Genomic DNA, 13,685 nt, shown 5'->3' with positions numbered 1-13,685 from the left:
TAAAGCCAGAGCTGTCACTGTCACAAAGATGACTCTTTTTTTTAACCTGCTAAAACACCATGGAAACTTAGGCTGCGTAGCTTATCTGGTTCAGAGGAGGTTATGATTGAGGTCTCAGATTTTATATGGCTGCAAGAGGCATCTCCTCATAGCCAATTAGTTTCCTGCTGATACTTCATGAGCGATATAGATTTGCAGCTGAGAAAATATGTTATATCTGTAGACGTGTTGAGCTCTATGTTAGCAATGTCCTGACAGAAAGCCGTGCAGTTAAAGTATCACATACTGTATGTGTTGCAGTGTCACAGGAACCTACATGTTTTCATTTGATGACACATAAAACTCCTAAACGTTTTTCTGATTGGTCCTGATTTTCCACCAAATTTGTTTTACACTGCAAGTATTGTAGCTAAAAGAAAACTGATTTAAAAAGTAAAATTTTGATTTAGAATAGATTTACGAGTATAAAACAATTATAAAGAAAACCAAAGATATCTACCTTTTTCCAAGCCACTACTGTAATGACCATTACAGCTTCACAGAACTACTAGAATGCTGTAGACGCCAACGTCTGGTCACTTTATAAATTACAGGCATGAGATACTGGGTTGTGAACAACCAACCTCAGTTCGAACCACTGAAAATCACCAGCTCATTTTAGTCTTGTGCCATAAGGGCTTTTACAAATTAAATCCGTTTGCTTGTCAGAGTGTAATAAGTGTGGGAGACTTTCATTGAAGTATCAAAACTTAGGAATTAAAGTCTTGATAATGATATCATGTGATTCTTAATTATCATACCTTGTGGGCACAGGGACCTCAGTAAGGCCTGTGATAAGGACTGCAGGCGATAGTCGCACAAACGCAATTATGGGCTTCTCCAGGAAGTCCACTTCTCCTACGAGCACATTGGAAGCCTCAGCACCCGGAGGAATCTTTTTCATGAAATTCATGTCCACCTGAAATGAAGGAAAGTGCGGAATCATACACACAGATGAAAACTCAAGGTGCAGGCATAGAATAAGTAAGTGTGATGGAGAATGAGAAACCATTCCACTGGAAATACAATGAAAGCACACGTGAAAAAAGATGAATGCATGTAAATGTAAGGGATGGCAGCAGGTCGACAGGATGCTATCATAGCAGATGAAAAATAAATAAAGTTGGTAGTAGCATTAACAACAACATAGTACTGAGCAAAGACTGTCCGGTGTTGTCATTTATTATTTTTCAGGTTCCCCAAGTAAATACTGTTTCTGTGCAAGGCTAAATAGAGATCTGAGCATGGCAACAATTTCTTCATCACTGTGGAGAAAAGACTGTGCCTTCATCCGTCTTTTGTATCCTATGACTCATATAAACACTGCACCTTTTTTTGGCAGTCATAACGGACCGTTTTGTAATGATAACTACTTATGGCAGCATGCCATTTTATTTAATGGATGACAAAACTACAAAATGGTAGGATGGATGGAAGCCATGCGACGGAGGCGTGCTTTCCAAACTAAACAGTTACATAACTACAAGACTCCTTCTTTGATAACAAATTCTTAGTCCATTACAGGTGGAGCAATGACTTAAGATGCCTCTCCAGAAATAAAGGGCTAATGGGTATGTGAGGCTGGATCTCGTAGATGCTGCTTTCAACACAGGCCAATGAAATGTCTGTGTAAGTCCAGAAACTGAAGAAAAACAGACTGATGGACTCACTCACGGGCCATTTCACCATGATGGACGGTTTCTATGCTCAGCACTGTGGTTAGGTTACCTTGCTGAAGTCGACACTGCTGCTTTCTCTACTGACCCCTACTTTAGATGGCCTCCTCTCCGCTGCCTTGTTGCCATCCAGATTGTTTGGGAGAGAGTTTGGAGACACCAGTGGTCCTGATAGGGACAAGAGGGAAATAAACAAAGTGGTGATGGACAATGTTTAAGTATTTGGTTGGCAAAGTCCAGAAGAAAACAGCTGTGTGATTCACCGCAAAATACAATTTAAAATGTATGCCATAACTTAATGCCATTTGTCTTTCATGATCTCTCTACTCAAATGTTCATTTTGACGCAACAGAAAAAAAAAGTTCTAGGAATTTTTATCTGTAGATTTTAGTGCATGAGCTCAACAAATGGGAAGCAATTTCACAGATATTTACTCTCTCTTGGCAGTCCTGATAGAAAATCCTGAAATCATACTGCTGCACACAGATTTGTGATGCTAATGCTATATTACAGAGTAAATAAGCATTTTGGAGTGACATTTATGTTCTGTTTCGGTAAACTGATCACAAAACTGAATCACTGCATCAAAGTTATGCAGTCAAGTATCCTTATTTAAGTGGCTAGGAAAAGTTTTTGTGCTCCAGTGTTTTCAGTTTATTTCTCCATTACTTGTGTTCGTATCAGTCCAACATGTTCTTCCAAATGACAAACTTTATCTCAGACATTCTTTACATTTGAAAAGGATAAAAAATCTCTCTGTTTTTTATTGTTGCAGTTGCAGGAGTTAGGAGAATTTTTTCAGGAAAGATCAATGGCATGAAATAACATTCAACGTTCAGGCAACTAAGATGTAGTGGTTGGAAGTAGTTGGATGTGTTGTTTTTTCACATTTTTGACTGAAGGTGAAATGATTTCCTCCACCAAAATCATTACTTGCTAGATGTGATGATTTGATACTGAGCTGCAGGACCATGATGGCTCCCAAAAGGGAAGAGGGTATATTTCACACTGTACTGTTCCTGATTGCGCCCCATCTGTTGAGCTCATTGCTCTGGCACTGAAGTCAATCCTGCATAGCTCAAACTCATGTCAGCTTTGAGCTAAAGGTGTGTTAATATGTTTGATATTCCTGACAGTTCACCATCCTCAGACTTGGGCACCTTCAAGAGTTGAAACTTCTGTATTCTGTGCATAATTGGCTGCACACTCAGCACAACATTGCTTATGTGGTTTGAGCCATACCAGATACAGGAAACGCTAGCACTAGTGGGAACATGAGAGAGGAATATGAAATGAAGGAGTAATGTGTCTGACTCAAAGGATAGCATAGGCATACTATCCTCTGAAATTCTGAGATAACACTTCTTTTACCAGGTTTTCCTTCTTTTAGAACTTTCCACATCTACAGAAACATATTTAGATGAAATAATTAAGCAAACATCAAACAAAACATGCCATTTCTGCCAGCATGTGTTTTGGCAGGTGATCTATACCCTTGAACTGTACCCTGGAGTAACCCTCGTGGACGCTGGATAGCTGTGACTGTTCAACAGAAGCATGATTGCTCGCATACCTGACAAAGCCTCTAGGAATATGAGAGGGATTAGCTTATGTTGTGTCCGCCAACACACTTCATTCAGGAGGGCTAAGCCCTGGAATGCTCCCCCGTAGCAGCCTTTTAAACTGTGGCGTCACAGCACTACCTCATTCTTATGCAAAAGAGTAATATAAATAACTCTAACTCTTATATGGATTGGCAGCATTGGCAGCACTGACTTTTGCAACAGCAGCTAAAAAGAGGACAGCATCAAATTATAGTGTACATTCATAGCAGCCATATAGAACTATATACTGAGGCAATCCATTCTTCTTTCTGTAATTTACATTATAAAGGGAGATAGAGATTAAAAGCAGTCATACATATGCAAGGATTATGTTGTGACACTAAGTTGAGCTACATCTAGATGCAACCATTTTAAAATCGTCTGTTTCATAAAACTGACCACTGCTAGTCCTGCTGAGGCTAAATAAGAGAGAGACAAATGCTTAAGACTTAAGAAGCACCTCAGCAAGGCCTACAGTATACCTCATGCATCGTGTGCACCAATGATTCCCTCACTGCCTTGTATAGATGCACATGACTTTATACTCAATGGAAGCGTGGCATGTATATTTAAAAATAGCCTGCAGTCAACTCAATACCACTGCTAAACATCTACATCATTGCATCCTCGACTATAAGTGTTTCTAACCTTTAAGCCTGACAGTTCATGGTATCTAGATAAATTACTTTAAATGACACATTAAGAGCATTTTACTGTTCAATACATAAATATATGATTAACTATTTCAAGTCAACAGTATACAACAGTGTAGTTTTTGCAGACTATATTGAACACCAAAGCACAATAATAACTGTAATGATCTGAGCTTTAAAAGCTTTGAAAGTCTCCTCTGAGTAAACCACACACTGATGTCAAGATGCTTGCTTCTTAATGCCGTGTAGTTTCCTAGAAGAGGGTACAATTACAGAAGCTCGTCAGCTATAATAAGACCTCCCCAACCTTTCGGATTCAGCTCCCACCAAGTGAACACTGATTCTAATGACCCATACTTTCAAATGGAGTCGTTCCCAGAGTGAAACAAACACAGACATTTGTACGCACACGCACACAGAGTCTAATAATAAACTCACATGGCTTGGTTTGGGAAGAACAAAAAGCCACTGTAGGTGCCAGTGTGACAGTACATTTAGCACCCGGCACACAAACGTCGGTCTCAGGATTACTTTTGGCTATGCTGTTGAGACACATTGCTCTTACTACGCTCTTAATCGGGTAAAAGAATGTTTATTCTTAGGAATTCATGAGGAGGAAGAAAATGGATGCCAAATGATGCAACACGTAAAAAAAAAAAAGCAGCTGCATGACATTTCTACTGATGCAAATTCAAAAATGGAGCAGTCATCTAGGGGTGAAACATCATAGCTAAAAGGATATAGTATGTATTATATCAGTGTCTTCATCATACACCATACCAAAAACATAAGGACTTAACAAGTAGGGATGTCCCCAGGTTGTAGGCAAGATCCAAGGCCAGTTAAGAAAATGTGCTCTTAATGTGGAACCTTTCAACAAGGCACCAATGCACTCTGACTGAATGGAGAGAACCACAAAAAATAAACAGCCAGCAGGCCCTATTACTATTCACACTAAAAGAAAGCGTGTACAAGTAAAACTAAAGCGGCGATGGGTGACAAAAACTAAGCAACATTTTCAAAGTGCACCTTCAGAAATTTTACAAGCCATCTTTGAAACACTAATGTGAAAACAGTGATAAAGTTTTACTTTTTATACTAGGCTGATATACTGATTTTAGTGTAGGTCTCTTTATGGTTAAGTTCATGCTTTGCAACTGTATGTTACAATAAATACAGATACATTAATAGAGTATTAGCAGATACCAAGCACAAGATGAATGACTCTGATAACAGAAAAACAATTCAAATAAATTTGATCAGGACATCCCTTCACACACATTTTATATAAAATACTATGAAAATTTTAAAACAGTGTAAGTTGATTGTGAAAATAAAACATCAGAAGACGTGATATAGTTTGAGAGAAAGGCAGAGCAAAACATTTTGTGAAGAAGCCATGCAGCCACAATGGAGGAGAGAAAGGGGATGTGACGAAGCAAGGCACAGATGCCAAACGTGTAAGAAAATGTGTAGAGAGATGTCTGAATAGCTCAAAGTATAGAAAGTTTAGAGGGCAGTATGAGAATGAGAGAAGAGAAAAGCATGGGTTAGTGGAATGAACAGAAACAGAGAAGGGAAAGAAGCAAGAATAATGAGATGGAGAATTGAAGAGTGTCAAAAATTTTGTGGATAAGTACAGTGTCATAGCGAGCGAGCCTTGCTGTGGGTTACTAATGAGATGGCCAAAAGGTTGGAAGGTAACAGGGAGCAGAGCTTTCATGCTAGTGCTAGTGTTCTCTGTTCAAGCTGTGACTCACACTTGCAGGCTACAAAGATATTTGCCTTCTAAGGGCAGCAGCTCAAGGTTGCGGGATGCCAAGGATGCTCTCCGGCTGAGCTGTGGTGATATTGCCTCTTCTTCTGCAGAGTTGGGTGGGTCGTCATCCTCGGGAGGAGAAACCACAACCTCAGGGATGCCTTGAGGTCCGAGGCCTGTGCCATGGGTTTGTGTCGAGCTCTGAGAGGAACGGCGAAAAGACGAAGGGGTACTTTGAGGGGTGGTGTGGGGAGAGTGGCCTGGGGATAGCCCAGTGTTGGAGGAAGAAGAGGGCAGTAGGTGGTTGAGCAGGACGGAAACTCTGGACTCTCGTCTCTGGGACAGGTTGGAGACAGAGGAGGCTGCCCCTGGCTTGTGGAGAGAGAGACGTGAAGAGGAGAGACCCTCTCCTAACAGAGGAAACAATGGCAAAAAAGGAGAGGAAAAGGAGATAGAAGGAGGGAAAGGAATAAGGGATGGAGCAGAAAGGAAAAACATATGAAGTAGAAGTACATCAAAGATGGTATCTGAAGGAGACAGGGAGAAAGGGTGGGCAGCAAGAGCTTGGCAGAAGTGTAGTTAGAGAGATTTGTGCTTGCATAAACGTGAGCAAAAAGCATGGCTGTGTGCAGAAGACACTAAGAATGACTCAGTGAGGCATGTAGGAGAGTCTGCAAGGGCCAAACAATGTGCTACATTCAACTCCAAACAAACCAGTCACACACCATGACTGAACAGAGGCAAAACTCTTAAGTTCAGAGAGTCGTGCATGCAAGAGAGGATGAGTTAGCACGATGTCAGTGCACTGTAAGCAAACATGTGCTCGACCACAAACAGACCAGTCATAACTCCTACACAATACATCTTCATTTGAATATACATCTTTCACACTGCAGCTATTACCACCAATAACCTTTAATGTGACACATCAACATTTTCACCTTTCACCTTTTGCGTTTCAGACTTAATGACATGGAAATGCAAGCCCAACAAGAACCACAGGCACAGAAGTGGAGAATGTGATATTTCATTCATTATTAAAACCTCAGGCTGCACACCCAAGATCTTAAAATGCACACCATACATTATCACCACTGTGGCCGTGCCCAGTCAAAAACACACAATGCTGACTCCACTTGCAGGTAAAGCATTATTTCCTGAAAGTCACTCTGAGGAGTGATAACAATCATTAATTCAAACCCCAAAGCCAGGCCAGCCATACAGGTTAGCACATATACTGGCACCCAAATTTCTCTTTCGCTACTGGGACCAACTGCTTCAACAAAAATCATTCTCTAAATTTTACTCACTTTTACCATCCACCTTCTACGCTGGCATTGAGGGATTTGAACAGTGGATTTTTAAGAACAGTTCGCCAGTGGTGGAAAATATGGACGAAAAAGAAATATGAGTGCATTAGAGGATCTCACCGTTTCTTTCAAGCAAGAGTGGGTCAGAATGTTTCTTGCCTATGTCAGCAATGGAGCGCACCAGCGGGATGCGATTGCTGAGCTTTCTTTCATTCTGATGATGGTGTTTCTTCAACATTGCTTCCCGCACCTTGTCACGCAAATCCTCCTTCAGCTGACTTGATGCCACCATGCTGTCTATCACCATGTCTGAGTTAAACATAGGCAGGAGCAGGAACAGACCACAAAATAAATGAAATTATAAACAGGCCAATGAAAATGAATAAATAATTAATTAATACATAAAACATTAATACAGTCATAAATATCTATTTGCTATATTTACCCAATATTTTTTGCAACAAGGTTACATAAAGAATACAATACAATGTCCTGCATCTTTAAAAAAAAAAGGGATTTCAGAGAGTACCAAAAATTTACCTGCAATTTCTTCAATACTATTGGCCCTCATATCCAGCATGACTGTGCCATTAAGTATGCAGCTCCGCAGTTCAAATAAGCTGTGTAATGACAACGTGGCCACATAGGGCTTACTCCACCTCTCCCCACCATCTTCAACATCCTCTTCAAACTTCAGCCATCTGTAGATGTTCACCAACAGCACGAACAGGCAAAAAAGTTTTACTTGTGTCCAGAAATTATAAGTTACAAAAAAAGAGCTGCAGTTCAAGAATACATTGTTCTGACTCACAAACCCCAGCTAGATTTTTCATTAGCCAAATTCAAATCTCATTTTTCAGAGCACATACTGTAAGTGAAGCAATGCAAACTGGGTGACTTATAGTCCATATCTGTCCTTTTATTGAATAGTATTTCATTAGGGAGGCAATGATCACAACTGCAAGGTCAAACTTCAACATTCTTTGCAAAATGACCTTGTGAAAGTTTTGTGAAATGTGGCTGGGTATGAGCCTAATCTTCATCTCTTCAGATCTCTAAGAAAGATTGGCTTGTGAAAAAAGGATTGCTGCAGAGTCTGATGGCTACATTAAACACACCTCCAGAACCAATCTTGAGTGATTTTGACAATTCTTCCCCAAAACTTCTTAAAGGAAGTACTTTTAAAGAAATTATGAAATCTTGAAAAATTGCATATTGTAAGGCACTAATTCAATTTTGACCTATTCATAGCATTGGCAAACTTCACAGCTATTTGCACTTGCACTGAAATACTAGCCATTAGAGCTAATTGTCAGGAGAGCCAAGACTTCCACTTAACTGCTATTATGCTATAAAACTATCATACAGAGGTATTCTGTTAAAATACTGAAAAGTAATATTTGTTCCAAGAGCCAACAGATCTATTCTATGGAGCTCTGCTTTTAACTTAATGGGGTTGCTATCATGCTGTTCACCCCTTGAGTTGCTTTCTGACCTGGCAGTCTCTTTCCACTCCGTGGCACTGCCATCTCTGAAGGAGAGCTCATCCAGCTCAGTGAAGAGGTCATGGGGGACGTGTTCGAGGTCATCATCCTCTGTGCCCAAGATGAACTGTACCCTCTGGGATGGTGTGTCTGAACACAGAGGAAGCCAAATGTCAAATTTAGGGAAATTACAATGACAACAACACATTGACAAAATTCTCAACAATTATCTGCTATTAAACATACCCTGTGGAATTTCTGCGCATTGGAATTTCTATGCACAGCCCCTTCCAATGTTTTCACATCAAAATATACATTAGAAAATATACAGGCTTCAAAATGTAAAATAGTACACAAAGCATAATAAAAGGGGTTGGTAGAGTGACAAAACCAAATTCTTTCGGACAAAGTGTGTGACTGGCCAGCACACCTGTACTAGAGGTCTTGGGAGATTATATTATTAGGGTAGGTACAGTGTGACCATTACTGTAACTGCTTTTCTGCTAAATGAGGAGGAATACATACATACATACATACATATGCATGCTTGATTCTGAGGAATCTTTTGGGGGAAAAAAAAGTATCCAAGAGAGTATAATGAAAACTTGGATGCTTTCACCAATATTCTTTTCATGTCTGATTCAATTAGAGGGCAGATATCGGGACATCTGGAACCAGAGAGAAAGCGGAACTAGATGTAGCAGATTACACCACGGGGAGGCAGAAACTGAATGACTGGAAGGGAAAAGGGAGAGTTACTTTATGTTAACACATGTACATGTTGTGTGGTGGTCTGGTGATTATTATGCACATGTGAGTAAAAAACATATAGTAAATAGAATTATAGTTAGTGTCAGTGGCATGAAGAAAAAAAATATATTCTTCAAAGAGTTCAACGTATTGTTTATGTGCTTATGAGTCTGGCAGCTGGGATGGTGCAGCAACTTCTCACACAAAATGCATGTACACACATCACTTAAAATGTCATAGCCTTCAGTCTGTCAGAGGCTGGCTCACAGTGGCCTTTAATGCCTTTTAGAACTGAATGTTTTATTCAAAACACTTTGAAGGATGGAGCAGCACAGAGGGTTGAAGCAAAGCGGTGTTCTACTGCTTCCATATTTTTATTGAGTATGTATTCCATGACCATTGGAACACTAGAAAATCATAGCATTTCATTTAAATATAGAATTTTGGGTTTACTATAAGTATTGGGAATTACAGGCACCAGAAAATTGTCACCAATAAAAAGCTAAGCTAGGGCTGTGTCCAAAATCACTCTCCATTTAGTAAGTAGTGCTCTGCATTTACTGGTTGCCACTTTATCTGAGTGTCTGAATTCCAAGTGCATAAATGTGCCCAGTATGTAGTGCACTCAAAGATTCTGCAGTGTAACAAACAAACGATGGCATGTACGATCCACCACAATGCAATGTGCCACATTTTACAGATGCCCAAATGTCACTGCATGATTCAACAGCTGACGGTAATATTCCAAATTGACAATGATTAGTAAGTGTCCTAAATGTCAGTTTATTGTTCACTACTGAGTGAAATACAGAGTGTCCGCTATATGGGGAGTAATGCGTAATGAGGCAGATTTTTCGACATTGAGCAGGGCTTTCTATTCTGGATTGCAACAGTTTATTGTCTTAGGCGAGCTAAACACAGGTGAAGGGGCTTAAAAGTACAAATCAACTGCAAGCAACAGTACTGTGGGAAAAATATAAGAGGAGAGAGTAGAATTGAGATATAAAAAAGACGAGTATGGTAGAAACTTGAGGCATTAAGATATCTACTGTAGGTTTGGTGTTATAAGCTTGTAACAGTTCCCAACCATAAGTGGGGGATTCCCTGCCATCTTCCTTCCCCTCCTCGGAGTCTTTCTCTTTCTTCTTTCGGTGATGTTTGTGTCCTCTGTGGCGATGCCTCCGCTTACTTTCCCTTCCAAGAGGAACATGGACGCCTACGTATACTGCTCTGTGGCCTGGTGAAAGAAAGAAACAATATCTTTTCAGACGGCTTTCCTTCTGCACATTATTTCATACAACTGAAAAAAAAAAGAAAAGTAAGAAGGGTATTGAAGGCAAAACAGTACTAAACAGGAAAAATTTCAAATACAAAAAACATAGAAAACTCATATTGTAACCTGGGTTCTGTAAATGAAGAGCTTATCTCTTCACCCAATTACATAATTCAGATGTATGGGGAATGACCTCCCTGCTCATAAGGGTACATGAATACTAGTTTAAGACAGAGCAGCTTGCCTGGTCACGCCCCACAAGTTGCCTATTAAGCACCTGAGCTGGGGTGAATTCGTTGACAGTTTGATCGAAACGTGTCTGCAAGCGGCCAAAAGAGCTGGAGAGTCTCTTCTCTCCGAGAACTAAGGTTACAATATATCTACACATTCTCTATTGTCTCGAGACTATCTCTCCACCCAGTTGCATATTTCATATGTACAGGGTAGCTCCTGAAGACACCCTGTGAAGAGACAGTGCAGCCCAAATCACTTGTATATGACAAAGGAACTATTTTCAAATGTACACTTCTTTACATACCAACCAGGCAGAGGCCCTGCACAATGCAAAGAGCAGGCCTGAGAGGCAGAAGAGCTGCTTGGGTATATTCCACTGTTGTGGACGGTGACCAAGGCCTGGTACGTAGCTCTAACCACAGGCCTCCCTCAGCAAATCTAGGCGCAGGAATTTGTTCCTCTCCTGTTGCCACTCTGAGCCCAGTCAGGAAGGGATGAAACAGGCTTTTGTCAGCCTGAGATAGCAGGTCTTTCCCAAAGTGGAAACTTCCAAGGTGTCCCATTGAGAGAGGCAAACTCCTGGGACCACAGCAAGTGAGGTTAAAGATGAGCCAGCAAAAAAAGCCTCACTCCTGCCTAAATATTTGGAAGAAGGGGCTACAGATGTGTGAAAGGCAGAAGGCTCAAAGCAGACTACAGGGCCATATGCGTACCAGGGCATCCCACCCCGAGGTGGATCATCATCCCATGAGGTAATTGAAGAATCGACAATATGCCAACTCTCTGAAACTGAAAAGGTCAAACCTTCGCCCTGACAAAGTGACACCAAGTCTTCTTAACTTACTGAGGATGGAATCATTGTTCTTGACATGACTTCTGCTGCTGTGTTCAGTGTTTTCGCCACATCTGTGACTCTGAGTAAGTACAAGAACGGCAAACCCTCTGCCACAGCGTGGTTGCCAGCCTGCCTATTGGTAATGATGCATGACCTTAAAATCTTGGCAGAAACTGCCAGAGAATAAGGGGAACTGCTCTACTAACAGCAAATCAAGAGCCCATTGCTGCCCTGAGCCTTGCATGTGTTCCAGGAGGATAGCCAGTGACAGTGGCATTACTCCTCTGAACCCATGCAGACCAGCTGAGAGAGGGAGTAAGACGCCCACTGGAGGACTCAGCCAACCGAGATCATATGGATATGCTAAACGGAGAAAGAGCAAGAGAGAAGACATCCACTGTTAGCTGACGTGAAAGTCTGCGCTCAAAACAAACAAAATGGCTTTACCACTGAGCGTGTCAGCCGCGCACCCGGCAATAGCTTTAGCGGCATTCAGGCGTCGGCAGAGAGATGTCGACACGGCCGGAGGACAGCTTCCTCACTTGCTGAAGTCTTCTACACCTGCTGAAGTCTTCTACACAGCAGAATCATTGTCTGATGAGCGCCAAATGCGCTGGTATGGAACAGATGTCCTCCTGCTGTTCGCGGACTGAATCTGCGCTCAGCACGGTTCCCACCTTGCGCGTCGGCTCACGAACCAGTTATTTGGGATCACAGCCAAATAAGCCAGAGAGACAAAGTAATACATCTGACAAAATCTGAACAGGGAAACAGCAATCCAGGGAGGCTGCAGGCAGACACACTCCCAAACCACAACAGGTAAGCAGATATATGCTGGAACCCATCCACATTCTGCATATGAAATAGGGTGGAGAGAGAGTTTCCAGATGATAGAGGATGCCACTAATTAGATGGTAAGGAGATGGTAACTGAATTCTGTGTTATTTGTTATTTAGGTACTCACTGAAAGATTCTGAATCTGAAAGTCAACAACTCAGTAAATGTTTATACTGTACGTACACAAACACAAACTTTTGTCTTTTTCTCAGCCGACACCAAACCCATGTTGTTTTCACAATGTACGCTCTCTTCAGATAAAGAAACTAAGTTTTATTCCTATCACATTCCATCTATGACATCAAATATCATGGTAGAGTTTTGACAATTTCTTCTGGGAAAATGTGTTAACTAAAGTATATTCTTTGCCCAGATATCACAACACTCATTTTTCAACCTCAGTAAATTAAACTAATAAGCTGACATAACAAGTACTAAGTCTGATGCTTTCCAGAAGGAAAACAGCAAAAGGATGGAATTCCAATTCAGTATATTAGATTATTTACTTTCAAAATCCAGGAAATAGGATGAAAAATGTTAGCTCCAATTTAAAAAGTGGCCATTTAAACCATTAAAAACAGTATAAACAGTGTCTCAGTGCCAGGAACAGACATTATAGTCACTCAAATCTTAACATTCAGGACAGAAGACATAATTTCTTCCTGTATTTTGTCAGTGTTGTAGATAACTTACTTGAAGAAAACCAGAGCATAACATTTAACTTTTTCACCCCTCTGTTTTTCCCCCAGTGTTTTATCTGCTTCCTCTCATTATTGTTGCTGCCACAAAGGGACCGTGTTCTGAAATGGAAACGCCTTATTTTCACCCTACATTCTCTGCCAATACCCATTTTTCACAGATGAGTCATCTCTCTTTGATTTGAAAGGGAACCCCGGAGGAATGAAACCAAGATGCAGGACTCAGAGGAAGGCATAAGTGACATACACGTGACTTTAACGGATGGAGAGAGTAAAGAAGAAGGGAGAGAAAAAACACAGGAGATGTAACGGGATAGAGATTAAAAAAATAAAAATAAAAAAAACTGACAGCTTAGCTGGGCAGAAAGCACAGGGCTCCAAGGGTGTCATAAAGCTGAGATATTATTGAAAGGTGGATTTGATGTGGTGGACCAAAATTTAGGAAAAAAAAAAGAGCAGTTTCTCTTAAATCTTATTATTCGCCACTCAAAAAAGCACAGTCACAAGAGAACTATTTTGGTGTGTATAAGTTT

At 40.8% G+C, this 13,685-nt stretch overlaps 1 protein-coding gene across 12 annotated transcripts in view; it reads right to left on the bottom strand.

Moving 5' to 3' along the window:
• Positions 1 to 13,685, bottom strand: part of LOC111569693 (sodium bicarbonate cotransporter 3-like) — a 42,751-nt gene that overhangs the window by 15,010 nt on the left and 14,056 nt on the right. For 5 of the 12 annotated variants that reach the window (XM_023271977.3, XM_023271971.3, XM_023271976.3 and 2 more), the window contains exons 3-9: positions 10,363 to 10,512; positions 8,537 to 8,675; positions 7,582 to 7,742; positions 7,162 to 7,350; positions 5,758 to 6,141; positions 1,768 to 1,883; positions 801 to 958 (exon numbers count right to left, since the gene is read on the bottom strand). In XM_023271977.3, the coding sequence (XP_023127745.1) occupies positions 801 to 958; positions 1,768 to 1,883; positions 5,758 to 6,141; positions 7,162 to 7,350; positions 7,582 to 7,742; positions 8,537 to 8,675; positions 10,363 to 10,512 (1,297 nt within the window). The remainder of the gene's footprint in view (positions 1 to 800; positions 959 to 1,767; positions 1,884 to 5,757; positions 6,142 to 7,161; positions 7,351 to 7,581; positions 7,743 to 8,536; positions 8,676 to 10,362; positions 10,513 to 13,685) is intronic. The other 7 variants (XM_055017951.1, XM_023271973.3, XM_023271975.3 and 4 more) reach the window with 6 other exon arrangements.

Source organism: Amphiprion ocellaris, chromosome 15, assembly GCF_022539595.1.
Source record: "Amphiprion ocellaris isolate individual 3 ecotype Okinawa chromosome 15, ASM2253959v1, whole genome shotgun sequence".
Lineage (NCBI taxonomy): Eukaryota > Metazoa > Chordata > Actinopteri > Pomacentridae > Amphiprion > Amphiprion ocellaris.
The sequence above is the reverse complement of the archived record's forward strand: the minus strand, read 5'-3'. Positions and strand labels throughout refer to the sequence as shown.